General features: G+C 65.3%; 2 protein-coding genes across 3 annotated transcripts; both read left to right on the top strand.

The window, feature by feature from the left end:
* Positions 1-1480: 1480 nt before the first annotated feature.
* On the top strand, positions 1481-15567 carry C3 (complement C3). Its single transcript, XM_082781810.1, has 40 exons — positions 1481-1589; positions 2291-2483; positions 2755-2914; positions 3213-3283; positions 3369-3463; positions 3547-3629; positions 3738-3828; positions 3946-4048; positions 4147-4267; positions 4629-4744; positions 5014-5160; positions 5818-6030; positions 6143-6337; positions 6781-6942; positions 7029-7158; positions 7336-7407; positions 7526-7730; positions 7893-8051; positions 8410-8495; positions 8820-8959; positions 9050-9262; positions 9570-9636; positions 9968-10054; positions 10143-10346; positions 10591-10666; positions 10748-10907; positions 11059-11154; positions 11285-11435; positions 11563-11726; positions 12081-12239; positions 12388-12538; positions 12826-12877; positions 13012-13099; positions 13327-13416; positions 13753-13858; positions 13950-14039; positions 14217-14303; positions 14529-14612; positions 14883-15018; positions 15337-15567. The coding sequence occupies exons 1-40, from the start codon at positions 1525-1527 to the stop codon at positions 15476-15478; spliced, it is 5010 nt and encodes a 1669-aa protein (XP_082637936.1). The 5' UTR covers positions 1481-1524; the 3' UTR covers positions 15479-15567.
* Positions 15568-17397: 1830 nt separating this feature from the next.
* ILVBL (ilvB acetolactate synthase like) lies at positions 17398-27267 on the top strand. Of its 2 annotated transcripts, none has more exons than XM_082781797.1 (16): positions 17398-17403; positions 22648-22762; positions 22847-23048; positions 23312-23439; positions 23538-23676; positions 23899-24010; positions 24097-24196; positions 24286-24383; positions 24797-24933; positions 25017-25151; positions 25591-25705; positions 25950-26119; positions 26197-26267; positions 26363-26434; positions 26539-26644; positions 26892-27267. In XM_082781797.1, the coding sequence occupies exons 2-16, from the start codon at positions 22649-22651 to the stop codon at positions 27068-27070; spliced, it is 1878 nt and encodes a 625-aa protein (XP_082637923.1). In that variant the 5' UTR covers positions 17398-17403; position 22648; the 3' UTR covers positions 27071-27267. The 2 variants fall into 2 exon arrangements, with proteins under 2 accessions (XP_082637923.1, XP_082637922.1); XM_082781796.1 differs by lacking the exon at positions 17398-17403 and adding an exon at positions 21784-21920 and having other exon boundaries at positions 22642-22762; positions 26892-27266.
* Positions 27268-27359: the final 92 nt, after the last annotated feature.

Raw genomic sequence — 27359 nt, 5'->3', positions numbered from 1 at the left:
TGGTGGGGTCACGTCTGGGGTGGAGGTAGATCCAGGAGGGGTCACGTCTGGGGAAGAGCTACTATGGTCGAGGTCCAGGTGTGATCGCTTCTAGGGAGGAGCTGGTGGAGACGGGGTCCTGCTGGGACCAGTCCTGGGGAGGAGGCGATGAAGGTGAGGTCCTGCTGGGACCTCTTTTGGGCAGCAGCAGCAGCAAGGACGAGGTTCTGGGGCGCGACCCCTTGCGGAGAGCAGCCGGCGGCGACGGGATCCTGGTGGGACCGATTCTGGAGAGGAGCCCACGGCGCTTGGGGGGTCCTTGCCCCCCCAGAACGCCCACGCCTGGGGAGGAGATGATGGCGCCGGGGCCCCGCGGCGCGGCCGTGGGGAGGAGCAGGAGGCGACCTTCGTCTTCCTACCGCCGCCACCACGTCCGGGGGGGGGACGCCTTCCTTCCCCCTCCGCTCCCACGTCTCGGGGTGGTGGTGGTGATGGGTGGGGGTCCGGTGGTCTCGGGGACCCCCCGCCTGGGGGGGAAGAGGGGTGGTGGGGCCCAACCGAGGCCTTGGGATGGCGGGGGGCCGGAAGGCGTCGGAGCGGGGTGCTGCGCCTGCGCCCCGGTGGGGCCGCGGGGGGTGACGGGAGCGGGCGCCCGGATGTCGGGCTGGGGAGGAACTGGCACCCTTGGGTCCCCGTGGGGCCCCACCGGGACGGCTGGAGGTTGAGGGACCCGGGGGGGGCCCAGATGGATGGGGCGGTGGCCTGGTCCTGGTAATGGTCCATGGGGACCCAGGTGTGGGACACGGTGACCTGTCCTGGTCCATGGGGACCCCCACGGGGGTGAGCGGTGACCCAGGTCCCCCAGGGACTCCGGCGCCCAGGGGATGGTGACCTGGGACCCCCAGGTGTCTGGGGATGGTGACCCAAGACCCCCAGCCCCCCAGGTGTCCCAGGATGGTGACCCAGGCCCCCCAGGGACTCAGGTGCCCAGGGGATGGTGACCTGGGACCCCCAGGGCCCCAAGTGGCTGGGGACAGTGACCCAAGATCCCAAGGACTCCCAGGTGCCCAGGGACAGTGACCCAGGACCCCCCACTCCCCGTCGTGCCCCGTATCCCCCCCGTGTCCCCCCCTCGCTGTCCCTCCCCTTGGCGGTGTCGCAAGGGCCGTGGCCCCCCGCCAGCCACCTTCCCCGAAATGAGGAAGGACCTGGGCCTCCCGGCAGCCCCTCCTTTTTTTTTTGGGGGGGGCACATACATGGGTGACCGGCTGTCCTTCCCCACCCTTATGCCCCCCACGGGGGTGACCCCCACATCTCAGCCTCAACCCCCCCCCCAGCTCCAGCCCCCCACCCAGGTGGACCCTCCCCCACCCTGCTGTGCGTGGGGTGACCCCCCCCATGTCCACGGGGTGCTGGCGTGGGTGGCCCCAGGGTGGTGACGTGGGTGGCCCCGGGCATGTGGGTGTGGGTTACCCATTAACCAGTGGCGCGGACATAAAGGGACCCCCCCGGCCCCACGTCCCCGTCACTGACCCCCCCGCAGCCATGGGGCCTCGGGTGCTGCCCCTCATCCTCCTGCTGCTGCATGCGGCCCCCGCCCCCGCACAGATGTGAGTCGCCCCCTCCCCACCCATGGGACACCCCCCCCCCATTAGGAACCCCTTTTCTGGGGACCCCACCACCCATGGGACACATCCACCCATAGGGCCCCCACCCTGGGATCCTGCAAGATGACCCCCCCAGGGACCCCAATATCTGTCAGGCCCCCTGACCTAGACCCCCCCCCACCCCAGATGGGACCCCCATAGTGGAGACCCCCATGGCAGAGAGCCCCCACCCCCAGATCACCCCTCCCCCGTGGCCAGGACCCCCCTGTCCCAAATGAGACCCCCACGTACAGGATCCCCAGAGCCACGACCCCCACCTCAAGTAGTGACCCCCCCCTGCTCAGGACCCCCACCCCATGTGGACTCCCCCCACCTTTCTGGGACTCCCCTGGGAGTGGATGCTGGAGGGCAATGGGGGGATTTGGGGGTGCAATGGGGGGATTTGGGGGTGCAATGGGGGATATAGGTGTATGATGGGGGGATTTGGGGGTGTGATGGGGGATTTGGGGGTGCCCCAGGCCCATGGGGCGGATCAGGGGTTCCCAGGGTGCTGAGGGGGCACCAGTCGGGATCTCCCCAGGGACCTGGGTGCCGTGGGGTCCCCAGGGTGGTTTCGGGGACAGAGTGGGGGTGCTGCAGTGGGGCAGACTGGGAGAAGCTGGGGCCATGGCGCAGCCCCCCCCCTCATGATGGATGTCCCCAAGGGTGACAATGGTGACACCAGCGCTGCTGCGGCTGGAGACGGAGGAGCAGGTGGTGCTGGAGGCGCCGGGGCTGTCGGCGCCCACCGAGGCCACCATCCTGGTGCAGGACTTTCCCCAGAAGCGCCAGGTCCTCCACCAGGTCCGCAGGCAGCTGAACGCCACCCACGGCATGATGACCACTGCCACCATCAAGGTCTGCCACCTCCCCGCGTGTCACCTCCCCGCCGGTCACGACCCCTCCTTGCTCAACCCCGGGGAGGGCTCAACCCTATACGAGACAGTGGAGAATCTCCACAGGGCTGGTGGGGCCTGGGGAAGGATGGCTACCAAAGGGACCACGAAGGGGCTGTTGCCCTGGGGTCCTTGGGGACGGTCGCCCCGGGGTCCTTGGGGACGGTCACCTCAGGGTGCTCAAGGGTGCGTCCCCGTCCCCTGGGTGCCACCCCGTGTCCCCTGTCCCCCAGGTGCCTGCCAAGCTGCTGCCGTCGGTGGCGGGGAAGCAGTATGTGGCGGTGACGGCACGCGTGGGCGCGGTGACCGTGGAGAAGGTGCTGCTGGTGTCCCTGCAGAGCGGCCACATCTTCCTGCAGACCGACAAGCCCATCTACACCCCCGGCTCCACCGGTCCGTCCCGGGGCGCTGGGTCCCGTCGGGGGGTCCTTAGGGGGCTGGGTCCCCGCCACGGCACTTTGGGGTGCTGGTGGGACCTCGGGGTGCTGGGATCCAGCACCCATTTGGGGCCGTTCTCTTTATGGCCCCTCTTGGGGTCCAGGACCCACGTGGGGACCTCCCCGTGATGTCCTCGCTGCATCCACGCGGGGACATCTCCAGAGGGCCCCAGCACCCATTCTGGGGTCCAATACTTGTGTGTGGATGTCCCCACGATGTCCCCCTCACCCTGTCCCCTGTGTCCCCTCCCCAGTGCTCTGCCGTTTCTTTGCCCTAAGCCACTTCATGGAGCCGGTGCTCAAGACGGTGATCGTGGAGATCAAGGTGGGTGGCTGCTGGTGGCACGGGGACGTGGTGACAGGGGGACACGGCCACCCATCTCACCATCCCCAACCCCACGTCCCCACAGACGCCCGACAACGTCATCATCAAGCAAGTGCCCGTGTCCTCCCCCAAGAAGAACGGGATCTTCTCCCTCAACCACAACCTGCCCGAGGTGGTCAGGTGGGTGCCCCCCTCCCAAAATGTCCCAGGCACACCCCCGGCCCTGTCCTTGTCCCCTCACCCTGTCCCCCCCCCTCTTCCAGCCTGGGGACATGGACCATCATAGCCAAATTCGAGGACTCACAGGAACAGGTCTTCAGCACCCAATTCGAAGTCAAGGAGTACGGTACGGCAGGGTAGGGGGGGCTCCAGATTTGGGGGGTCCATTGGGTGTCCCCACACCAGTCCCCTCGGTCCCTCGTGCCCCGGTGGACATCGGGTGTCCCTTCCGCAGTGCTGCCGAGCTTTGAGGTGACCCTGGAGCCCGAGGAGAAGTTCCTCTACATCGACAGGAAGGAGAATTTCCGCGTGTCCATCACAGCCAAGTGTGTGTGTGGGGGGTGGGGACACTCCAAAACGGCGTGGTGACATTGGGTGGCCGTGAGGAGGACGGACGGTGACGGGGACATGGGGTGATGGTGACAGAGGCGGCTTTTCCCCAGGTACCTGTACGGGAAGCGCTTGACGGGGACGGCCTTCGCCCTCTTCGGCGTCATGGTGGACGAGGAGAAGAAGAGCATCCCCCAGTCCCTGCAGCGCATCCAGGTGGCCCTGTCCCCGTCCCTGTGCCCTGTCCCCATCCCTGTCCCTGCTGAGCCCCCTGTCCCCATCCCGGTCCCCGTCCCACTGACCCTGTGCTGCAGGTGGTGGACGGGGACGGGGAGGCCTCACTCTCCATGGACACGCTGCGGCAGCGATTCGCCAACGTGAATGAGCTGGAGGGACACTCGCTCTATGTCACCGTCACCGTCCTCACCGAGTCGGGTATGCAGGGGGGACGCATGGGGACAGCTGGCACGTGTCGGGCCACGTCCTGTGTGTGTCTGTCATGGTCCTCGGTGACGCGGATGGGTTTGGGGACATATGAGGATGTGTGGGGTCATAGGAGGATGGGGCCAGTAAGGACGGGGGGTTGGGGACAGAAAGGAGAAGGATGCGTGGGGACAGGAGCACGTGGGGCTGGGGACAGCGAGGATGAGGACACATGGGGTTGGGGACAAGGAGGATGAGGACAGTGTGGATGGGAACAACCAGGGCCATCTGAGGTTGGACAGGGCTGTCCCCTGGGGGACGGGGAGCCCTGGCCCGTCCCCAGGTGACATTGCCATCCCCGTGGGCACCGCAGGCAGTGACATGGTGGAGGCGCAGCGCACTGGCATCCACATCGTGAAGTCCCCGTACACCATCCACTTCACCCACACCCCCAAGTACTTCAAGCCGGGGATGCCCTTCGACCTGACGGTAAGGGCACCGGGGGACAGGGACGGGGACCCCAGTGGCACCAGCGTCTTCTGCATGGGGACAGGGGAAGCCCAGGGGTCTGTGGGTGAGGGGACCTGGGACCAGGGTCTGTCCCTATGCCATGTCCCTGTGCCACCTGGATGCCACCTGGGGGTTGGGGTCTGTCCCTGTGCCACGCTGTGTCCCCATGTCACCTCCCTGTGCTGCACCCCCCTGCTGGGTCGTGTCCCGGTGCCACGTGTCCCATGCCCATACCGCATCCTCCGCAGGTCTATGTCACCAATCCCGACAATTCCCCAGCTCCGCGCGTCCGCGTCAAAGCCCAAGATTTCCAGGGCCTCGTCTCCACCCAGCGCGATGGCACCGCCAAGCTGGTCCTCAACATGCCAGCCAACAAGGACTCCGTCACCATCATCGTGAGTGGGGACGGGGACAAGGACCTTGGGGGTTCAATTCAAGATGTCCAGGGTGACAAAGGACCGTGGGCAGCGTGGGCAGCACTGAGCAGGGTCCAGGACAGTAGGGTTGGGAGACCAGGATGGAGTAGACATCCACGGTGGGGCCACGTGTCCGAACTACTCCAGGTAACGGTTAATAAAGGACCAAGATGGCCATAGCTATGGGGACATGCATGGCAGAGATGGCTGTGGTGGTCAAAATGTCCAGAACGACCCAGGACCAGGGAATGGTGTTCTTGGTCACCGTTGACAAGGAGCAGGGTGGCTGGCGTCAGGGGGACTGTGATGGTTGGGGTTGACCAATTGGGTTGACCAAGTCCTCCAGGGTGACCCAGGGCCAGAATGGTCAGAGACCAGCATTTGGACCCAAGGGGACCGAAAACCAAGATGGCCAGCATCAAGGGAATCAGGGTGTCCAAAACATCCAGGGTGGCTGAGATGACCAGGGAAGACAAGGACCAGAGCAGTGAGGTCAAGGGGACCAGGATGGCCAAGACCTCCGTGATGGCCAAGTCGTCTGTGGCAGCCAAGATTTCCACGGTGGTCGAGACCTCCATGGTGACCCCTGCCCAGGTTCCCTGTTGACCAAGGGCTGCCGTGTCCTCCGTGCTGCAGGTCACTACGGACCAGGCAGACCTGCCGCCCGACCGCCAGGCCAAGCAGAAGATGACTGCCGAGGCGTACAAGAGCCAAGGTAACTCCGGCAACTTCCTCCACCTGGCTGTAGGGGCCAGCGAGGTGCAGCCCGGTGACAACCTCCCCGTGAACTTCCACCTCAAGAGCAACAGCGATGCTGTCCGCAAATCCGTTTCCTACTTTACCTACCTGGTAGGCACGGCTGGCTTCTGCCACCCATCCGACCCCGTCCCAGGGCTCTGGGTGTCCGGGCACCCACCCACCCTGGGCACCCACCCACACGGCCTTCTCTCGCCCACCGCAGATCCTGAACAAGGGGCACATCGTCCACGCGGGGAGGCAGCCACGCGACGGTGACCAAAGCCTGGTCACCATGTCGCTGCCGGTGACGGCCAACCTCATCCCTTCCTTCCGCATTGTGGCCTACTACTTCGTGACGCCCAACGAGATCGTTGCTGACTCCGTCTGGGTTGACGTCAAGGACACCTGCATGGGCAGTGTGAGCGTCTCCACCACCCCAGGGGTCGGGGGGAGGCCATGGGGGCATTGGTTGGCCATTGGAAGGGGTTTAGGTGGCCCTTGAGAGGGCAGAGTGGTCCGTGATGGTTTTGGGTGGCATTAGGTGATTTGGATAGCCCATGGGGGAATCGGGTGGCCCATGAGGGGGTCGGTGGTTCTAGGGGATCTTAAAAGTCCTTGGGAATCTTGGGTGTCCCATGAGGGCCTTGGACATCCCATGGACATCCCATGAAGGCTTTAGGTGGTTGATGGGTGGCCCAGGGAGTCCACTGGTGGTCCAGATGTCGCGTGGCATGAGACACAGCCAGCGATCACCTCTGGAGGACTCCAGCAACTTGTGGGGGCACCCATGGGGCAGCTCTTGGGGCTGTCAAAGGCTTTTTGGGTGCCCCACGACCTCAAACCTGCTGTGTCCCCCCACAGCTGGTAGTGAAGGGAGCAACAGAAGCTGACAACCGGGTGCATGAGCCTGGGACACCCATGCGGCTGCGCATCGAGGGTGACCACAAGGCCCACGTGGGGCTGGTGGCAGTGGACAAGGCCGTCTTCGTCCTCAGCAAGAAGAACAAGTTCACCCAGACCAAGGTGGGCGCCCGGGTTCCCCTCCCCGCTGTCCCCACCACCCCTGGGTGACAGCAGTCGCTGTCACGGCCGTCCCTTGTCGGCTCCAGGTCTGGGACACGGTGGAGAAGAGCGACATCGGCTGCACCGCCGGCAGCGGCAGGGATCACATCGGGGTCTTTGCGGACGCCGGCCTCAGCCTGGCCTCCAACGTGAACATCAACACGCCGCAGAGATCTGGTAGGGGACACGTGGGGAATGGGGACAGCCTGGGGTGACGCCAAGGTTGGGGATGTGACATCCTTAGCCTTGGGTTGTGTCACCCTGGGGGTGGAGGAGGTGACTCCTTGGGGAGGGGGATGTAGCCCTCAGGGTTTGGGGCTGTGGCACCCTGACCTGAGTCCCCTCTGTCCCCAGAAGTCCAATGCAAAAAGCCTGCGAAACGCAAGCGCCGCAGCCTGCAGCTCATCGAGTACAAAGGCCAGAAGGGTAGGTGGCCCTGGGGACACCAGGTCGTCCCGCGGCCCTGGGGACACCAGGCTGTCCTGCCCTCGCTGCGGGTGCTGGAGGGTCCCGGGTCCTGAGGGTGCCATCTGGGTGCTGGCAGCGGCCGAGTACACCGACAAGAACCTGCGCAAGTGCTGCGAGGACGGCATGAAGGAGAACCTCATGGGCTACAGCTGCGAGAAACGGGCCACCTACATCCTGGACGGCAGCGCCTGCACCCAGGCCTTCCTCAGCTGCTGCACCTACATCAAGGGCATCCGCGACCAGAAGCAGCGCGAGTCCTACCTCGAGCTGGCTCGAAGCAAGTGCCGGGCAGTGGTGGGGTGGTGGCAAGGCGTGCTGGTTGGGCAAAGCCGGAGAAATGCTGGGGTGAAGGCTGGGGGAAGCTTCACCGAAGCTTGGGCAAGGGTTGGGCGATAGAAGGATGGTGCTGGAGTGGTGCTGGGGGTGATGCCACCCCCACCCAGGGCTGGGGTCCCACAGCCCTGGTTGAGGGGGCTGCTGCTACCCCCAGGCGAGATGGACGGCGGCTTCCTGGACGATGAAGACATCACCTCTCGGAGCCTCTTCCCAGAGAGCTGGCTGTGGCAAGTGGAGGAGCTGACAGAGCCACCCAACGAACTGGGGTGAGCCCCACAACCTCGCCCCAGCACTGCTGCCACCCCGGCCTGGCTTGGGGCCATCACCACCCCGCGTCCCAACCTGGTGATCCATCACCTCTGATCCATCACCTCTGATCCATTTACCTCTGACCCATTTACCTCCAAACCCCCACTTGCCCAGCCTGGGGACCAGACGTGACCCCCTCAGTAGACTAGGGCCCCGTATGCCCCCCTCCTGCTGCTTTGGGACCAACTATGACCCCTTGGTCCAGCTCAGTGGTCACCTACACCCCCCTGGTCCAGCTCGGTGGCTCTTTACACCCCTCTGGCCCAGCGTGGGGCTAGCTGTGACCCCCCCCTTGGTGGTTTGCATCCCCTCCAGCATCTCCACGAAAACACTGCCTGTGTACCTGAAGGACTCCATCACCACCTGGGAGGTCCTGGCCGTCAGCCTCTCCAAGAAAAAGGGTATGTGGAGGGATTTCAGAGGACCCAAGGGGTTCCCCAAACCTTGGGGATGGTCTCTGGGACTTGAGGAATCCCCAGAATTTGGAGGGGTTACTTGGGCTTTGAGGGGTGGGGGGGGTGTCTCCAAAATCATGGAGGGATGTGTAACTCTGGAGAGAGATCTAAACTGTGGGGAGATCCGTGGGACTTGAGGGGTTCCTCACACCCGGAGGGAACTCTGTGAGGTTTGGGAGATGTCCCAAAGCCCTGAGGATATCCCTGGGACACAAAGGGCCAAGTGGGCTCGTGAGCTTGAACCCCACCTCCCCGGGGACCGCCGCGCAGGGCTGTGCGTCGCTGACCCCTATGAGATCACGGTGATGAAGGAGTTCTTCATCGACCTGCGCCTGCCCTACTCGGTGGTACGGAACGAGCAGGTGGAGATCCGCGCCATCCTCTACAACTACTGGAAGAACAAGATCAAGGTCGGTGGGTGGCCCACCCCTGGGCTTTGGGGGTTGGGGGGTGTCTGTGGCCACCAGACCCTCACGGACAACATCTTTCTGTGCCCGCAGGTGCGCGTGGAGCTGATGTACAACCCGGCCCTGTGCAGCGCCTCCACCTCCAAGGCTCGCTACCAGCAGATCTTCGATCTGGAAGCCCAGTCGTCGCGCGCTGTGCCCTTCGTCATCGTGCCCTTGCAGCTGGGGCAGCATGACGTGGAGGTGAAGGCGGCCGTCTGGGGCAGCTTTGTGTCCGATGGTGTCAAGAAGAAGCTCAAAGTCGTGGTGAGTGGGTCATCGCTGCTCACGGTGCATCTACCGTGCGGTGCCACCTCGGTCCCCAGCTCTTCCCGGTCCTCTTGATATCCCCACGGCATCCCCATCAGCACTTCATCCTGGTGTTGGTACCCAGGGATGAAGGATTCCCCATTCAGGATGCCCAAGGGTGGTCTCCTGGGGGCTCTCCCAGTTTGTCCCATGACCTTCATGTGCTGGTTTGCACTGGAACACCTTTCCTCACCAACCTGGGGAGGCTGGGAAGGGGTAGCTCAAAACCAGCCCAGCCTTGAACATTGGCCTCTCACCTCTGCAGCCTGAAGGGATGAGGCTGGAGAAGACAGTGCAGATAGTTGAGCTGGACCCAAAGACGAGGGGACACGGTGAGTGGCCCCTGGCCGGTCGTGGGGACGTCTAATCCTCATGGGGACGCTGAGCGGGGGACAAGGGAAATTGGGAAATCCTGCTGTGTGTTTGGGGCATGATGGATGGACCACCAAGAGCAGGACTTGAGCATCTTGGGGGACAGGGGACTTTCTGCTATGGAGCCGGGGAATCCTGGGGGACCAGGGACATCCAACTGTGGAGCAGGGGCATCTCGAGGGAGGAAGGACACCCTGATATGGGTCTGGAGCAGGGCCAGGTCACTTCAGGGAAGGGGGAGATGAAGCGTTTGGGGCCACCCACCTCCATCCTGGCCTCCCTGCCCCGCAGATGGTGTCCAAGAAGTGAAGGTGACGGCAGCAAACCTCACCGACATCGTCCCCAACACAGAGTCCGAGACAAAAGTCAGCATCCAAGGTGACAGCAGGGGAGAGGGAACGCCTAGGGGTGGGCTGGGAGGGGGCAGGACGCTCCCGGCCTGACACCATCCCTTCCCCTGGCCCAGGCAACCCCGTGTCCATCATGGTGGAGAAAGCCATCAATGGGGAGAAGCTGAAGCACCTCATCGTGACACCGTCGGGCTGCGGGGAGCAGAACATGATCGGGATGACACCCACCGTCATTGCCGTCCACTACCTGGACAGCACGAACCAGTGGGAGAGCCTGGGGGTCGACCGCCGCGCCGAGTCCATCGCCTTGATTAGAAAGGGTAGGAGCATCCCCAAACGGATACGAGCATCCCCTCAGTCCCCTCCTTTGGGGTGCAAAAAGTCACCGTCACCCAAGGGGGTAAAGCAACTTGCATCTGTGGGGAGGACATGGCTGGAGTGCTGCCAGTTTGGGGATTTCTAGAGCTACTGGTTTGCACTGGGATGTGCACCAGAGTGGGGGCTGGCGGTCTGAAGCTACCCCTGGGTGTTCCTTGCTTTGGCCAACTGCCCTCTCCTCACCAGGTTACACCCAACAACTCGCTTTCCGGAAAGAAGACAGCTCCTATGCTGCCTTCACCAACCGACAGTCCAGCACCTGGTGAGGGTCCCATTTCCAGCTCATCCCTGGGGGGTCCAGGTGATGGGGCTGGACGTGATGGTGAGGTCCCCCTGCCCCCAGGTTGACAGCCTACGTGGCCAAGGTCTTTGCCATGGCCATCAAGATCGTGGACATCGAGCCAGAGGTGGTTTGCGGGGCCGTCAAGTGGCTCATCCTGGAGAAGCAGAAGCCAGATGGGATCTTCCAAGAAGATGCTCCTGTCATCCATAAGGAGATGGTGGTATGGTGGGACCCAAAACCTACTCATGGCCAAGCTCTTTGGCTCAAGGATGCGCTTTTGGGATGAGCTGGGGGGGAAACTGCACCGGGAAATGGGAACGAGTGTTGTGTGGACATAGATCTGAGGTTTTTTCCCCCGTTTCATCACGCAGGGAGGCTACGAGGGTGCCGAGCCGGAGGTGTCACTGACAGCGTTTGTCCTCATCGCGCTGCAGGAAGCCCGGCAGATCTGCAAGGACCACGTCAAAGTGAGTAGCCCAGCGTGGGGCGAGGGGAGGCAGCCGGCACCCCTCGCACAGGAGGGCGGCGCTTCGAGGCGAGGTGCCCAACCCTTATAGCAGCCGCCTGAGAATCCAAAGCACCATCCTTTCTGCTCAGAGCTTGGAAGGGAGCATCGCCAAAGCCTCCGACTACCTTTCCCGGAGGTACCAATCGCTGGCCCGACCCTACACGGTGGCCCTGACCTCCTACGCCCTGGCCCTGTCTGGGAAACTCGACAGCGAGAAATTCCTCATGAAGAAATCCAAAGGTGATGTCCCAACGGGGTGGGGGGGACGCACCCAGGGCAGGAGGAAGGGGAGTTATGGGTGCTGGTGGGGGGTGGGGATGACAAATTGCCACCAAGGGTGGGTTTTGAGGGCTCGGTGTCGCCCCAGAGGGAAACCGCTGGGTGGAACGCAACGCCCACACCTACAACATCGAGGGGACGTCCTACGCGCTGCTGGCCCTGCTGCAGATGGAGAAGATGGAGCTGACGGGAGCGGTGGTCCAGTGGCTGTCCCAGCAGAACTACTTCGGTGGTGGCTATGGGTCCACCCAGGTGGGCTACAAACCTCCCTGGCACCCTTGGGTGCTGCTCTGGCCCCCACGGCCATGCGGGAGTGGAGGTTGGTGGGGGGAAGAGGAGGGGTTGAGGGCTTTGTTGGGGGGCTGGGGGGTCACTGGGGACCCCCAGGGACATGGGGTTCCCCTGGGGACCCCTCCGGACCCTGAGGGTCTCCAGGGATGTCTCTCAGGGTCCACCTCTGGTCTTTAGGACCCCCCGAGAGTCTTCAAGTGACACGAGGTGGCTCCAGAACTTGGGGTGACCTCGGCTTCGGGGCCATCCAGGAGGCTCCGGGGACGCCCCAGGCGGTGTCCCCAAGCCGTGGTGACACGGGCGGTGTTCCCGCAGGCCACCATCATGGTGTTCCAGGCGCTGGCCCAGTACCAGGTGTCGATGCCGCGGCAGCTGAAGCTCAACCTCGACGTGTCGGTGCTGCTGCCGCGCCGCGCCAACGCCATCACCTACCGCATCGAGAACAGCAACGCCCTGGTGGCGCGCTCCGCCGAGGTACCAGCACCCTCAGCACCCTGCTCAGCACCTCAGCGCCCTGTCCCCTCCATGTCCCGGTGTCCCTCCGTGGCCCGGGATGCCACATCCCCTCCACATCCCTCCCGGAGTATGGCCCTGTCCCTCTCCAACGTCCCTGTCCCCACAGACCAAGCTGAACGAGGACTTCACGGTGAAAGCTTCGGGCACGGGCAAGGGGACGATGACGGTGGTGACCGTCTACAACGCCAAGGTCCCCGAGAAGGAGAACAAGTGTGACAACTTTGACCTGCGGGTGGACGTGGAGGACGTGAAGATGGGTGAGTCCCCAAGTGTCCCCCACGTGTCCTCTTCTTGCTCCCACCGGCCACTTCCCACGTCTCCTCCGTGTCCCCTCATGTCCCCTTCCACGTCTCTCATGTCACCCGTATTCCCATGTCCCCCTTCTATCCTTCTCCACGTACCCCTGTCCCTCCAGATCCCCATGTCCCCTCCAGGTCCCTCTGGGTCCCTTCACCCCCCTCCTTCCCCCCAGTCCCTCATTGTCCCCCCGGGTTCCTCCCGTGTCCCCCACGGGTGGCAGCAGTGTCCTTATGTCCCCTCACAGGCAAGGAGCCGGAGGGCATCATCCGCTCTGTCAAGATCACCATCTGCACCAGGTGGGAGGCGATGGGGACATCTGAGATGTTGGGGACAGCAGGGACATCAGAGACAGGGAGGGGAACGGGGCTGCCGGGAACAGGGACACCAGGAACGAGGGACAGGGAGGTGGCCTCATCCCGGTCCCCCGCAGGTACCTGGACACCGTGGATGCCACCATGTCCATCATCGACGTCTCCATGCTCACGGGCTTCTCCCCAGACATGCAGGACCTGAAGAGAGTGAGTGCAGGGACATGGGGACACGTCTGGGGACACCTGGGAGACATGGGGACTGTCCTCCTGTCCCTGTGCATGCCCCTGTGTCCCCCGTGCCCTTGTGTTCCCATGTCCCCGTGTGTCACCGCGTCCCCGTGTCGCTCTGTGCCCACGTGTCCCGGTGTGGCCGCGTGTCCTCACGTGTCCCTTCATGTCCTGTGTGCCTGCTGTCACCGTGTCCCCATCCCCAGCTCTCGGAGGGCGTGGAGCGGTACATTTCCAAGTTCGAGATCAACCAAGTGCTGTCGGACCGCAGCAACCTCATCATCTACCTTGACAAGGTGGGGACGTGGGGGGACGTGGGGGACGTGGGGATGGGGATGGGGATGAGGTGGGACCGTATGGAGATGGGGATGGGGACAAGGATAGGATAGCATGGAGATGGGGACAGCAGAGGGACAGGGACAAGGAAGGGCACAGGCTGGATTTGGGGACATGTGCAGGGACAGGAAGGGGACAGGAATGGGGATGAAGCTGGGGACAGGAACAGGGATGGGTCACACGGTGACAAGACAGGGACGTGGGTGGGCATGGGGACGGGGCCAGGGCCAGGCTGGGGGCTGGGGCGCTGCCTCCCCGTCCGGCTGACTGCTGTCCCCGTCCCCATGCCCCCCCAGGTGTCCCACCAGGCCGAGGAGTGCATTGCCTTCAGGGCCCACCAGCAGTTCCAGGTGGGCCTGATCCAGCCCGCGTCCGTCACCGTCTACAGCTACTACAAGATCGGTGCGCCCCCGTGTCCCCTGGTGTCCCCTGGTGTCCCCTCATGTCCCCTTGTGTCATCCCTGGGTCCCCTCATGTCCCCGTGTCCCTGCAGACGACCGCTGCACCCGCTTCTACCACCCAGACAAGGACGGTGGGCAGCTGAAGAAGATCTGCTACGGGGACGTGTGCCGCTGTGCTGAAGGTGACAAAAGGGACACGGGGACGTGGGGGCAGAGCCCGGGTCACACCCCCACTGTGATGGGGGCACGTCGTGGCCACGATGGGACAGGTCATGGCCACATTGAGACATCGTGGCCATGGTGGGACGCGTTGTGGCCATGAAGGGACGCGTCACCGCCCTGTCCCCGTGTCCCTGCAGAAAACTGCTTTGTGCGGCAGCAGCAGGACAGCCCCATCACGGTCAACCAGCGCATTGAGCGTGCCTGCGAGCCCGGGGTTGACTACGGTGAGACACGGGGGACACGGGGACGGGGGGACAGGGGGCACGTGGGGTGAAACTGGGGGATGGTGGGGCACAAGGGGGGAACGTGGGGGACATTGCGGGTGTGCGAAGGGGGACGTGGGGTGACACGGAGACAGGAGGGGACGTGGAGGGACTCAGGGAGGAGAAGAAGGGGCGGAGGGGCCTGCTGCCGGGGGGAGGGTGACGTGGAGGTGTCCCCGTCCCCAGTGTACAAGGTGAAGCTGGTGGAAATGGAGCAGACAGCATCGCACGACAACTACATCATGACCATCCTCTCCGTCATCAAGATGGGTACGAGCACCCTGGGGCCCAGGGGATGAAGCCACCCTGAGGGACGCGGGAGGGGTCACCGAGGGCTGGGGACGCCCAAGGGTGCTGGGGACACCTATGGCTGGTCCCTGGGATGGGGCCACCCACGGCCACCCACTGGGTGATGCCATCAAGGATGCCATAGCCCCCTGGGGAAGGGGTCCCCACGGGGGGACAATTCAGAGCGGGTGTCCCTGGGGGGCTCGGGGTGGGGGTGACGTGTCACCTGCGTGTCACCCCTCCCTGGGACAGGCACTGACGAAGACCCAAGTGGAAGCAACCGGACCTTTGTGAGCCACCAACAGTGCCGGGACGCTCTGAAGCTCCAGCCTGGCCAGGACTATTTGGTCTGGGGGCTGGCCTCCGACCTCTGGGTCACCGGCACCCGGTAGGGACACGGGGACACGCGTGGGGACGGGGAACGTGCGTGGGGACAAGGGACACGGGGATGAGCCCAGCCAGGTCTGTGTGCTCTTGGTAGCCACCAAAGGGTGTGCTGCCAGTCCCAGGACACGCATGGGGACATGGGGAGATAGGGAGGGACATGGGCACATGGGGACATGGGGACACTGAGCCCTGGGCACCCCCCACTGCACCCTGAGCTTCTCCGGTGTCTCGTACAGGGTTGTGCACCCTATGGCACCCCTCACCAGCGTGCCAACCCCCTTCTGCCCCGTGACCCCTCTTGTCCCCCTGCTGTCCCCAGCTTCTCCTACCTCATCGGCAAGGACACGTGGCTGGAGACGTGGCCGTCGGAGGTGGCCTGCCAGGACCCCGAGCTGCAGTCCCTCTGCCAGGACTTTGTGGAATTCTCCGAGGCCATGACCATCTTCGGGTGCCCCTCCTGAGCGGGTGCCCCCCACCCATGGGTGCCCCCACCCTCCTGTCCCCTGTTACTCTCTTTTTTTGGGGGGAGTTATAAATGTCCTTTCTCACAGCCCGGCTCTGGGGGTGTCACGGGGGATGTGGGAGCGCCGTAGGGGACAATGGGGACACCGCAGAGGACAACGGGGCTGTGGGGACTTCATGGGTGTCATGGGGACATCACAGGGGACGGTGGGGTTGGGATGATTCCAGAGGGGATGACGGAGTCATGGGGACACTGCGGGGGACGTGGGGGCTCTTTAGAGCACGACAGGGTCATGGGGCCACCACAGGGGACACAGGACTCCAAAGGGGATGGCAGAGCCATGGGGCCATCATAGAGGACAGGGGCACTCCGTAGAGGTTGGCACATTCATGGGGACCCTGTAGGGGACAGGGGGAGCCCTTGGGGTCGTAGGGGCCACAGAGGGGGCTGGGAGAGGCACTGGGGGATCAGCTCAGGGCATTTAGGGCACGGTGCTGCTCCATCCTCAGCCCGTGGTGCTGCACGGTGCTCGGTGCTCCACAGCCCTGAAGGGTGCTCATCCTGTGCTGCACCCCCCTGGGTGCTCATCTCCGCATGCTGCTCAGCTCCCGGCGCTGCGTGGCGTTGCTGCACGGCGCTGCACACCTCCCCCTGCCCGTCCTCAGCACCCGGCCGGGGCGCACAGGTTGCTGCAGCCGCACGCTGGTGGTTTCCTGCCTTCCCAGCAAGGCCCCGCGCCGGCGGCGCTTTCCGGTGGCTTTGTCAGCACCCACGGCTGCTGCTGGAGCACGGCCGGGGTACAGCCATGCACACGCGTGGGGGGTGCACGTGGGTGCATGCACAAGCAGGGTGCAATGCACCGATGGGTGCACACGCAAGCGTGGGCGCAACGCGTCCCTGAGGCTGCAAACATGGGTGCAAACACACGAGTGGGTGCTTGCACAAGTGGGTGCAGGCGTGGTGCAAGCATGCAGCAGCGTGTGCATGTTGCAGCCGGGCAGCTCCCCGTGTTCGTGCACCGGCACAAGCGTGTGCACAGTGCAAGCACGTACCATGAGCGTGTGACCGCATGCGCCATGGGGACATGGGAACAGGGGGACATTATGGGGACATGGGGGGGGCTGCGGAAGGTGACGGAGCGGCTGCAGGTGAGAGGGGACATGGGTGACACAGGGGGGATGTGCGGGGGTGTCAGCACCCAGGTGTATGGGTGCGGAAGGGGGAGTAGGGGGGGTTCTCTGGTGGCTCGTATAGGGTTGTGCATGGGGTGGTGATGACCCTTGGGACCCCGCCCCTCACCCAGCTGGATGCCGGGACCCCTTTTTGGAAGCCTGCTGGGACCCCACTTTGAATTAAGCCACTTGGGAGCACCAGGAACCATAAATAAATTTACTTAATCAATAAATAAAGTGGCTTCGAGTACCAGACAATAACTTAAGGGGGGAGGGGCCCCCCCCAGGCCAGCTGGGGGGGGGAAAAGGGGGAACAGCAGGGACCCCCCACGCCTTCGGGCATGGGGTGGGGATCCGCAGTCCCTGCTGCCCCCAAAATGGGAGTCTGTGAGGTCCCTCGATGTCCCCAAATGTCCAGCATGAGGGTCGGGCCCGCGAGGTTCCTTGATGTCCCCAAGGAGGGGGCTTCAGCACCCCAAATCTCCAGGCAGGGGGGGGTCTGCAAGGTCCCTTGGTGTTCCCCATGTCCAGGCACGAAGGTCTGCGAGGTCACTTGATGGCCCCAGATCTCCAGTCTGGGGGTCTCCAGCACCAAATATTCAAAGGGGGATGGGGGTGGGGGGGTGTGCAATGTCCCATAATATCCCAAATCTTCAAGGGTGGAGGTCTTCGATGTCCCCTGATGTCCCCAGCCTCCGAGTGGGGGCGGCACCAGCCCCAGATCTCCGTGCCTGGAGGTCAGCAGTGTCCCTTGGTGTCCCCAAATCTCTGGGCGTGGGGGTTTGGAACCCAAATCTCAGGGCGCGGGGTCACCGACGTCCCCAAATCTCCAGGCATGGAAGTCAGCAACGTCCCTCGACGTCCCCAAACCTCCAACCGGGGGGTGGTATGGATGGGGGGTGACCATCCCCAAACCCCTCCGGGTCCCCTTTTCCACGCCAGCAGCGGCCACGTCCCCGCCGTCACCCCCCGGCGATGCGCAGCAGCCCCACGAAATTCCCCTCCCGCTGGTCCTGCGCCATCTGCCACTCGTCCCCGCCGATGTCCCCGACCAGCTCCACGTCCAGGACGTCCCCGGGCTGCAGCAGCCCCACGGCCTGGGCCAAACCCGAGCGGGCAGGGCCAGGGTCGGTGGCACCGGGCAGCACCAGGGGCACGGAGAGCAGCGGGGGCACGGAGCCGGCGCGGCGCAGCTGGAGGGTGACGTTGCCGGGGGGGCAATTTTCGGCTGTGCAGGTGAGGGCAAATTGCCCGTAGAGGAGGTAGAGCCCCCCCGCCGCCACCTGCAGCCCCGCGGCCGTCACCTCCAGGTCGCTGCTGAGGAAGACTCCGCTGATGCCTTCCTCGTAGCGCCACAAGGGTCTGGAGGACACCGCCAGCGAGCCTGGGGGGGGACACAAAATGGGAATGGGGTTAATATGGGGGGGCCACGTGGGTGGTGGTAGTAGGGAGTGGGTGTCCCCGGTGGGAAATGGCGTGGCCCCAATGGGAAAAGGGTGGCCCCGGGGAGAATGGGGGGGTGCCCCTTGGGGAATGGGGTGGCCCCGAGGGGAAATGGGGTGACCCCAATGGGAAATGGGGGTGGCCCCAAGGGGAAACGGGTATTGTGATGGGGGAGAGGTGTCCCCATTGGGAAAAGGGTGTCCCCAAAGAGAAATGGGGTTTCCCCGTGAGGACATGGGGTTGCCTGATGGCAACGGGGTGCCCCCAATGAGAGCTGGGTGCCCCCGATGGGTGCTACGGGCGCCAAGAATTGGGTGAGGGGGCTGCAGGGAGGTGGAACTGGATGGGGAATGGGGTGGCCCCTATGGGATTGGGGCGGCCCCTATGGGATTGGGGCCCTGCAGCCGCCCCCAGGGGATGACACCACGGAGCCTGCAGGGCCGGAGGCTGCTCCGTGACACCTTGGGGACAGGCGGTGACACCGCAGGGACCACAGGGACGGAGGCTGCTCCGTGACGCCCTGGGCACCTCGGGGTGCTCCATGACACCCCAGGGACACTCCGTGACGCCCCGGGGCCCGCGGCCGCCCCGTGCCACCCCCAGATGCTCCGGGCCTGGGACACCGTTTCCTTTCTGAGGTCGGAAGGGGGAACCCGCGCGGCGCTTTCGAGATGACGGGGCGAGCTGCTGGGGGGGGGGACCGCTGCATCCCGGTGTGTGCCCCCCCCAGTGACCCCAAAGCACCCCAAAGCCCCTCACCAGGGTCCCAGGACTTACCGGTGCTCAGCAGCAGGTGGGCGGCCGTGGCACCCTGCGGGAGAGGAAAAAGGGGGGGGTGTCAGTGGGACCCGCACATCCCCAGCCCTGTGTCCCCCCCCATACACAGCGCACCCCCCCACCGGGGAAGGGGAAGTTGGGATTTGGGGACTTTCCAGCTCCAGAGGGTGTTTTGGGGGGGGGTCCCGGGGAAAGGGGCGACCCCCGGGTTAAGGGGGAGATGGGGGGATTGGTCCTTGGGGGGGGATGGGGTTGAGGCCTGATGTCCGTCTGTCCGTCCCCATCTGGTGGGTGTGGAGACCCCCCCGGATCTCAGGGACACGCGGACGGACAGACGGACAGATGGGGGGACACCTGGAAGGAGGGGGGGGGACGGACAGACAACCGGACAGACAGATGGACATGCACAAGGGACAGGCCCCAGGCGGACAGACGGACGCCCGGGTGGGTGGATGCACACCAGGTCAGACGGACAGCTGGGCCCCCAGAGGGACAGACAGACGGACAGCCGGGGGGGCGCCTGGATGGATGGCTGGACAGACAGACAGGCAGACAGACACCTGGGTGGACGGACAGACAACCGGACACTTGGACGGACAGACGGACACCTGGCTGGACGGACAGGCAACTGGACACCCGGACGGACACCTGGACAGACAGACACCTGGATGGACAGACTGACACCTGGACAGACGGACAGGCAGCCAGACACCTTGACGGATGGACACCCAGACAGACGGACACCCGGACAGACAGACAGGCAACCGGGCACTTGGACAGACGGACGGACACACCCAGACGGGCAGTCACCCAGACAGACAGACACCCGGACAGACACCCGGACAGATGGACACCCCATCACCCAGCCTGATGGAAAAGGGGACGGACACATGGACAGGACAGGACGGACGGACAGGACAGGACAGGACAGACAGACAGACAGACGCCCCCCCCCCCCCACCTCCACCCGGTGCCCACCTGCGGGGGGGGGCCGTGTGCGGGGCTCTGCCCCCGGAGCACCCCCAGCAAAGCGGCGGCGGCGGCGGCGGCCCCGAGGGCGACGGCCCCGAGGGTGGCGAGGACCGGGAGGAGGCGGCGGAGGCTGCGCCCCCCCCCCCCCGGGGAGCACGGAGCCGCCCGGTCCCGGCAGCGGCAGCAGCGGGGGGGGGCCGGGGGGGGGCACTCGGGGTCTGCGGGCGGCGGCATCGCGGCGGGGAGCGGCGGCGGAGCCCCGCTTATAACGGGACCGGGCTGGGGGGGGGGGGGACGGGGGGGGTGGTGACGGGGAGGGGGGGTGGAGCTTGGCCCCCCCCCCCCCCCCCCCCCCCACACACACAACCCCACGGCCCCCCCGGGGGTGGGGACAGACCGGCACCGGGGAGCCCCCCCCGGGGAGGAACCGGAGGCACCGGGGGCGGGGGGAGCCCGGGAGAGCCGTGGATGTAAAGGGGGGGTGGGAGGGGGGGTGAGGGGGGGGCACTTCCTCCGAGGGTGTGTCCCCGTCCCCGTCCCCCCCCCCCCCCGGGGATTTCCTGCCCCCCCCCTGCCGTGACGGAGTACCGGAGTTTCCTATGGGGTTGGAATTTCTGCCCCCCCCCCCCCCCAAAAAAAAAAAAAAAAAAAAAAAAAAAAAAAAAAAATCCTCTCCCGGCACTCCGGGGGGAACGGGAAGGGGGGGGGCGGATTCCCGGCTGCCCGGGGGGGGCACGCGCATCCCCCCCCCCCGTATGAGACCCTGTGTGAGACCCCCCCATGTGAGACCCCCACATGTAAGCCCCCCCCATGAGACCCCCCCATGAGCCCCCCCCATATGAGACCCCATGGGAGACCCACCCTATTTTGAGACACCCCCGCCATGAGACCCCCCCCATATAAGACCCTATGGGACCCCCCCCATGTAAGGCCACCCATATGAGACCCCATGGCAGACACCCCTCCGTGAGCCCCCCCACGTAAGACCCCATATGAGACCCCCCAAATGAACCCCCCCCCGGAATAACCCTATGTGAGACCCCCCCCATAGAATAACGCCCATAGAAGACCCCATGGGAGACGCCCCCCATTGGGAGACCCCCCCAAGTGACCCCCTCCAAGTGACCCCCCCCAGTGACCCCCCCCAGTGACCCCCCCATGAGTGACTCCCCCCAGGTGACCCCCCCCATAACCCCCCTCACGTGACCCCCCCCCATGACGCCCCCCTATGGGAGGAGACTCCCTGGGAGCCCCCACTCCCAAGCCCCGCCCCTCCCCTGCCCACGCCCCTCCCCTGGCCCCGCCCCTTCCCGCCTGACCCCGCCCCTCTCCTCCCGCGCCCGGCCCCGGCCGTTGCCCCAGCCCCGCCCCGCCCCTCCCGGGCCCGCCCACGCTCCTCGAGCAGCCAATCAGCAGCCACAAGCCCCACGTGACACCCCCCCGGGAGGAGCAAGCGGCGCCGGAAAGTCACGTGGTGCGGGCGGATCCGCGCGGGGGCCGCGGGCAAGGGTGAGGGGGCGGGGCCACGGGGGCGGGGGGCGGGGCCTGCAGGTGTGGGCGGGGCCTCGTTGGGGGGCGGCGCTTCCGGAGCGGGCAGGTGGCGGCGGGGCTGCGGGGGGGGGGGGACACGGGGGGTAATGGGACGGGGGGGGCATGAGGGGGACATCGGACTGGGGGGGGCGTGACATTGGGGGGGGACATGGGAGTGGGGGGGACATGGGGGGGTGACTTGGGACTGGGGGGGGGTGGTGTCCCCAGCATGGAGGGGGGACAGCATGGGGACGGGGGGGGGGCTTTGGGGACACGGGGACAGGACAGGGTGGCTTGGGGGGGGGAGGGGGGGACAGCCAGGACGGGGTGGCCACGGGCCCAGGGTGACCAAGACGGGGGGTGGCCAAAGGCCGGGGTGGCCACGGGGACAGCAGGGACACAGGGACGTGGGGACACAGGGACTTGGGGACATGGGGACACGGGGACACGGGGACGTTTGTCCCTGTCCCCAAAACCCCAGGGCTGAGCTCGTCCCCGACCCCGCAGGGACCCGGTCACCTCCGGTCACCTCCGGTCACCCAGCAGGTACGGTGCCCTGGGGGGGGGGGTGACACCGACCCGAAAAGCTCGCCGGGTCGGCTGCACCCACATATTTCTGCACCCCAAAATTAGGACTCCCGGCCCCTCGGGGGGGGACGCGCCAATTCCCCATGGGACATGGAGCCCCCCCCCGGGGGTTGTCACCGGGGTTTTGTCCCAGCCTGCAGTGGTTTTGGTGCTGTTTTGCCCGATTTGTTTTTTTTTTTTTTCCCCCTGCCTGTTTTGCCCGTATGGCAAGTGGCAATGCTCACCCGCCTTTTTAAGGTGAAAATGGGGGAAATTGGGGTTGAGGAGGAAAATCTGGCCTCTGACCTGCTTCCAGGTGCTAAAAGGGGTTGTGTTTTGGGGGAAATTGGGCCGGGTTTGGTGCTCGCCGGCTCTGCCTCCTCCCCGGGGGTCTTTGCACCAGCATGGCCTAAGCAACCGGGAATGCCTTCGTTAGGCTGTAATTATGCAAATGAGCAGACTTTGGGCTCCGGCCGGGGCGCCTGTGGCACTGGGATGGGTTCAATTAACCGCCTTTAATTAACCGTCACCATCCTGGCGCCAAAATTCCTCTCTGTCCCCGGCGCCGGGGGAGTTCCCGTTTGGTGTCCCCCCGTTTGGTGGTGCCGGGGCTTCTCCGCCGCGCCGGGGACAATTTGGGGACGTTGCGGGGACAATTTGGGGACGTTGCCGTCACCGTCACCTCCCGTCCCTTCCCCAGTGTCCGCATGGCTCTGCTCGCCCTCCTCGGCTGTGTCGGCGCCGTGCTGCTGGCGGCCACGGCCACGGCGCTGCTGGTGGCGGCGTATCGCCTGGGGCTCCTCTACCGCCTCCTCTACAAGGTAAGGGCGAAACGTGGGTAAAAACACCCCGTTTTGGGTTAAATCCGCCCGGTTTTCTAAGCGGGCGTCCTCCTGGGCTCGCAGGCGGACCCCCGGAGCCCCCGCTACGGGGGCGAGCTGGTGGCGGAGGTGCTGAAGGCTCACGGCGTCCGCTTCGTCTTCGCCCTGGCCGGCGGCCACATCTCGCCCATCCTGGTGGCCAGCGAGAAGCTGGGGATCCGCGTGGTGGACACCCGGCACGAGGCCACCGCCGTCTTCGCCGCCGACGCCGTCTCCAGGCTCTCGGGTACCCGGCGGGGTGATGGAGGTGGACCTCCTGCTCAAAGGGAGGAGGGGTTTGGGGTGTCCCTGCTCTTTGGGGTCCCCGTTGAGTGGAGGCTTCCAACCCTCTTTGTCTCTCTCCCCCGTGCGTTTTCTCCCCATTTATCCCCCCCCACAACCAATCCAACCCCAAACAAGGACCCCTCGGCCGGGCCCCCTGCACCCCAAACCCCAAAACCGGGGTCCCCAGGGGATCACCTCCCACCCCCCCATCTCCCTCCCCAACAGGCCGCATCGGCGTCGCCGCTGTCACCGCCGGCCCCGGTGTCACCAACGCGGTGACGGCCATCAAGAACGCGCAGATGGCCGAGTCACCGCTGCTGCTCATCGGGGGGGCGGCCGCCTCGCTGCAGAAGGTCCGGTGGGCTCACAGAGGGAGGGAGGGGATTTAAGGGACCAAACCTACGTGTTTTTTTCGGGGGAGATTTCCCCCATTTTGGGTTTTTTGCCGCAGGGCCGGGGCGCGCTGCAGGACATCGACCAGCTCTCGCTCTTCAGGACGCTCTGCAAGGCGTGCGTCTCGGTGCGCACCGTCCGCGCCATCGTCCCCGCGCTCCGCCAAGCCATCGCCACCGCGCAGTCAGGGACCCCCGGTAAAGATTTGGGACACCCCAACACCCCCCTGTCCTCCCCCGGGGAAGCTTTGGGGTGATTTCAACCCCCCCCAGGTCTCGTTCTGGGCGCTGCTTTTGGTGGTGCTGCTTTTGGCGCAGTGCTTTTGGTGGTGCTGGTGTCACCTCCCTGAAACGCGTTTTTTTTGTTGTTGTTTTTTTTGGTTCCTTTTTTTTTGGGGTCCCTTCACCCCCGCCCCACAGGTCCCGTGTTCGTGGAGCTCCCCATCGACGTCCTCTACCCCTTCCACGTGGTGGAGAAGGAGGTCGGTGGTGCCAAGAGCGCCCGGGGGTTCCGTGGAAAGCTGGTGCAGTGGTGAGCAGCCACCCCCCCCGCCACCCATGGGTGCTGCCAGCACCCCGGGGGGGCTGCAGCACCCCAAAACGCCCCCTTCTTGACAGGTACCTCCAAAACTACGTCCATAACCTCTTTGCGGGTGCCTGGGTGCCCCGGGATGTCACCCCGCTGCCGGTGAAGGTGCCGCTGGGCACCGAGGACGAGGTTGGCTTTGTCCCCCGACCTGCTTCTGAGTTTTTGGGGTCTGACGGAGCCATTTTTGGGGTCTGATGGAGCTGTTTTTGGGATGGCAGATACAGCGCTGTGTCGAGCTGGTGAGCCGGGCCACGAAGCCGCTGGTGCTGGTGGGCAGCCAGGCTCTGCTGCCACCCACGCCGGCCGAGGAGCTCCGGTGAGCAGGCCTGGGCACAGAGGGTATGGTTTGGGGACAAAGGGTATGGTTTGGGGACAGCTGAGCAGGTCTGGGGATGAGCGAGCTGGTTTGGGGATGGATCAGCTGGTTTGGGGACAACTGAGCCTCTTTGGGGATGGATCATCCAGTTTTGGGGTTGGATGAGCGGACCTGGGGATGGCTGAGCCGCTCTGGGATCAGCTGAGTTATTTGGGGAAAATGAGGTGGTTTAGGGAAAGATGAGCAGGTTTGGGGCTGGATCAGCCACTCTGGGGACTGCTGGTTGAGTTTTGGGGTTAAGCCGAGCTGGTTTTGGGTCCAACCAAACCAGTTTGGGGGCCCCCAACCGAGCCTGTTCTGAGGCCCGACCGAGCCATTTTTGGGGCTGATCGAGCCGCTTTTGGGGCATGCAGGGAAGCGCTGGAGGCCTTGGGCATCCCCTGCTACCTGGGGGGGGCGGCGCGGGGGCTGCTGCCCCCCGAGAGCCCCCTGCTCCTGCGCCAGAACCGCCGCGACGCCCTCCGCGAGGCCGACCTGGTGCTGCTGGCAGGTGGGTGCCGGGGCTGGGGAGGGGATGGGGACACCCCACAGTGACCCCCATCCCCAAATTGTACCCCCCACCTTCCCCCAAAGGCGCCGTCTGCGATTTCCGTCTCTCCTACGGGCGCCTTTTCGGCCGCCAAACCGCGGTGGTGGCCGTCAACCGGGACCGGGCGCAGCTCCTCCGCAACGCCGACGTCTTCTGGCGGCCGCGGCTCGCCGTGCAAGGTGACAGCCCCGTCCCCCCCCCGCCGTCCCCACGGCCCCAGCAGGGTGGTGGCACTGCGGGAGATGGGGTTGGGGTCAGATGAAATTGTTTTGGGGGACAACAGGGATCTGGGGAGAGCTAAGCTCTGTTTGGGGCCAGTTCAGCCACGTTTGGGGCTCAGCTGAGCTGGGTTTTGGGGGTCCAACCAAGCCAGGTTTGGTGTCCAGCAGGCCTGGGTTTTAGGGCCAATTCAGCCTGGTTTGGGGTCCCGCTGATTGTGTTTTGGGGCTCAGCTGAGCCAGATTTGGGGGGGGTCTTTAAGGTCCCTCCCAGGCCAAAATATTTTTATGATAACTGAGCTGGTTTTGGGGCCAATTCGGGCAGGTTTAGGGTCTGACGTAGACGACTGGGGTGGTTTTTTTTTTGGAGGGGGTGTGATGAGCTGGGCGTTCTCTGCAGGCGACGCCGCCTCCTTCGTGGTGGGGCTGGCGCGGCGGCTGGGGGGCTACTCCTGCCCCAGGGACTGGCTGGGGGGGCTGCGCGAGGCCGAGCAGCGCAAGGAGAAGGCGAACCGGTGAGCACGGGGATGGGGGGGGCAGCTTCCAGAGCCTGGGGGGGTCCCGTGTCCGTTTTGGGGGGAGATGACCCCATTTTGGGTACAAGGGGGAGGTGTCTTGGTTGATTTTGGGGTGAGAAGTTCCAGCCCCTTGCTACCTCTTTGGGGTTCCCATTTGTGTGTGGGGGGTCATGCCCATTTTGGGGAGACCCCAGCCAATCTCTTCTATTTTTTTGGGGGGGTGGGGGGTCCTCTCTAACAGGGAGAAGGCAGCGACCCCCACCCCGCAGCACCTGAACCCCCTGGACCTGCTGTACCGCCTGGACGCGCTGCTGCCCCCCGAGAGCCTCTTGGTGGCCGACGGGGGGGACTTCGTGGGCACCGCCGCCTACATCGTGCGCCCCCGCCGCCCCCTCTCCTGGCTGGACCCCGGTGAGGACCCCCCCCCGGCCCTGGGCACGGTGTCACCGCTGGGGACACGCGGGTGACACCGGCCGTTGTCCTCGCAGGCGCCTTCGGCACGCTGGGAGTTGGCGGCGGCTTCGCGCTCGGTGCCAAGCTCTGCCGCCCCGAGGCTGAGGTATGGAGGGGGGGGGACACACAGGCACGTGGTGGCCCACGGGGACAGCAGTGCCACCTGCTTGGCCTCGTGTCACTTGTCCCTTCCCCTGCCAGGTTTGGGTCCTGTACGGTGACGGCTCGCTGGGCTACAGCCTGATAGAGTTCGACACCTTTGTGCGGCACAAGGTGAGACGGCACCAAAACGGGGGGTGGGGGGGTGGAATTGGGGGTCTTGTCCCCACTCTGGGTTGTCACCGGGGCGCGGTGGCCCCATGCTTTGTCCCCTTTAGACGCCCATCATCGCCTTGGTCGGCAACGACGCGTGCTGGAGCCAGATCTCCCGGGAGCAGGTGGCCATGCTGGGCAGCAACGTGGCCTGTGGCCTCGAGTACCTGGGTGAGCGCTGTCCCCACCGTCCCCTACACACTGGGGGGGGGACCGAGCCCCTTGATGTGGGGACGCTTGGTGGCCCTGGGTCACCCTGGGGTGGGCTGAGCCGCTCCTGGTGGCCCCGCGTCGCCCTGACGGTGCCGCGCTTGGTGGCCACGGCGCAGCGGGGAGGCTCGGGCCGTGCCCTGTGGCCCCGTTGTCACCCCCGCTGTCACGCCGGTGCCACAGCCCCGTCCCTGTCCCCTCCCCGCAGATTACCACGCGGTGGCCGAAGCGCTGGGGGGCAAAGGCTTCGTGGTGGGGCGCCCGGACAGCGAGCGGCTGGACACCGTCCTCCGCGCCGCGCAGGATGCGTGCCGCCGCGGCCACCCCGTCCTCATCAACGCCCTCATCGGCAAGACCGATTTCCGCGAGGGCTCCATCTCTGTCTAGGGACTGTCCCCTCTCTCCCCTGACGCCCCCCCCGGTGCCTGGCAGCAGGGATGAGGGGGGCTGAAGGATGCCTCTGGGTGCCACCGAGGTGTCCCCAACCGGGGATGGGTGAAAAGAGGTGTTAGGGCGGTGGCATCGGTGCTGTGCCCCCTAACTTGGGGCTGGGGGGGGGGACACAGTGGTGTCCCCTGGCAATAAAGCAGCGCCGTGTGCCCCCATCTGCCATCCTGCGCCATCAATTCGGGTGCCACGGGGCATTTTGGGGACTGCCACCCCCCCCCAAGGGGAC

Source organism: Aythya marila (genome assembly GCF_965140915.1).
Source record: "Aythya marila genome assembly, chromosome: 32".
Classification (NCBI taxonomy): Eukaryota; Metazoa; Chordata; class Aves; order Anseriformes; family Anatidae; genus Aythya; species Aythya marila.
Note: the sequence above shows the minus strand (reverse complement) of the source record. Positions and strands in the feature narration are given on the sequence as shown.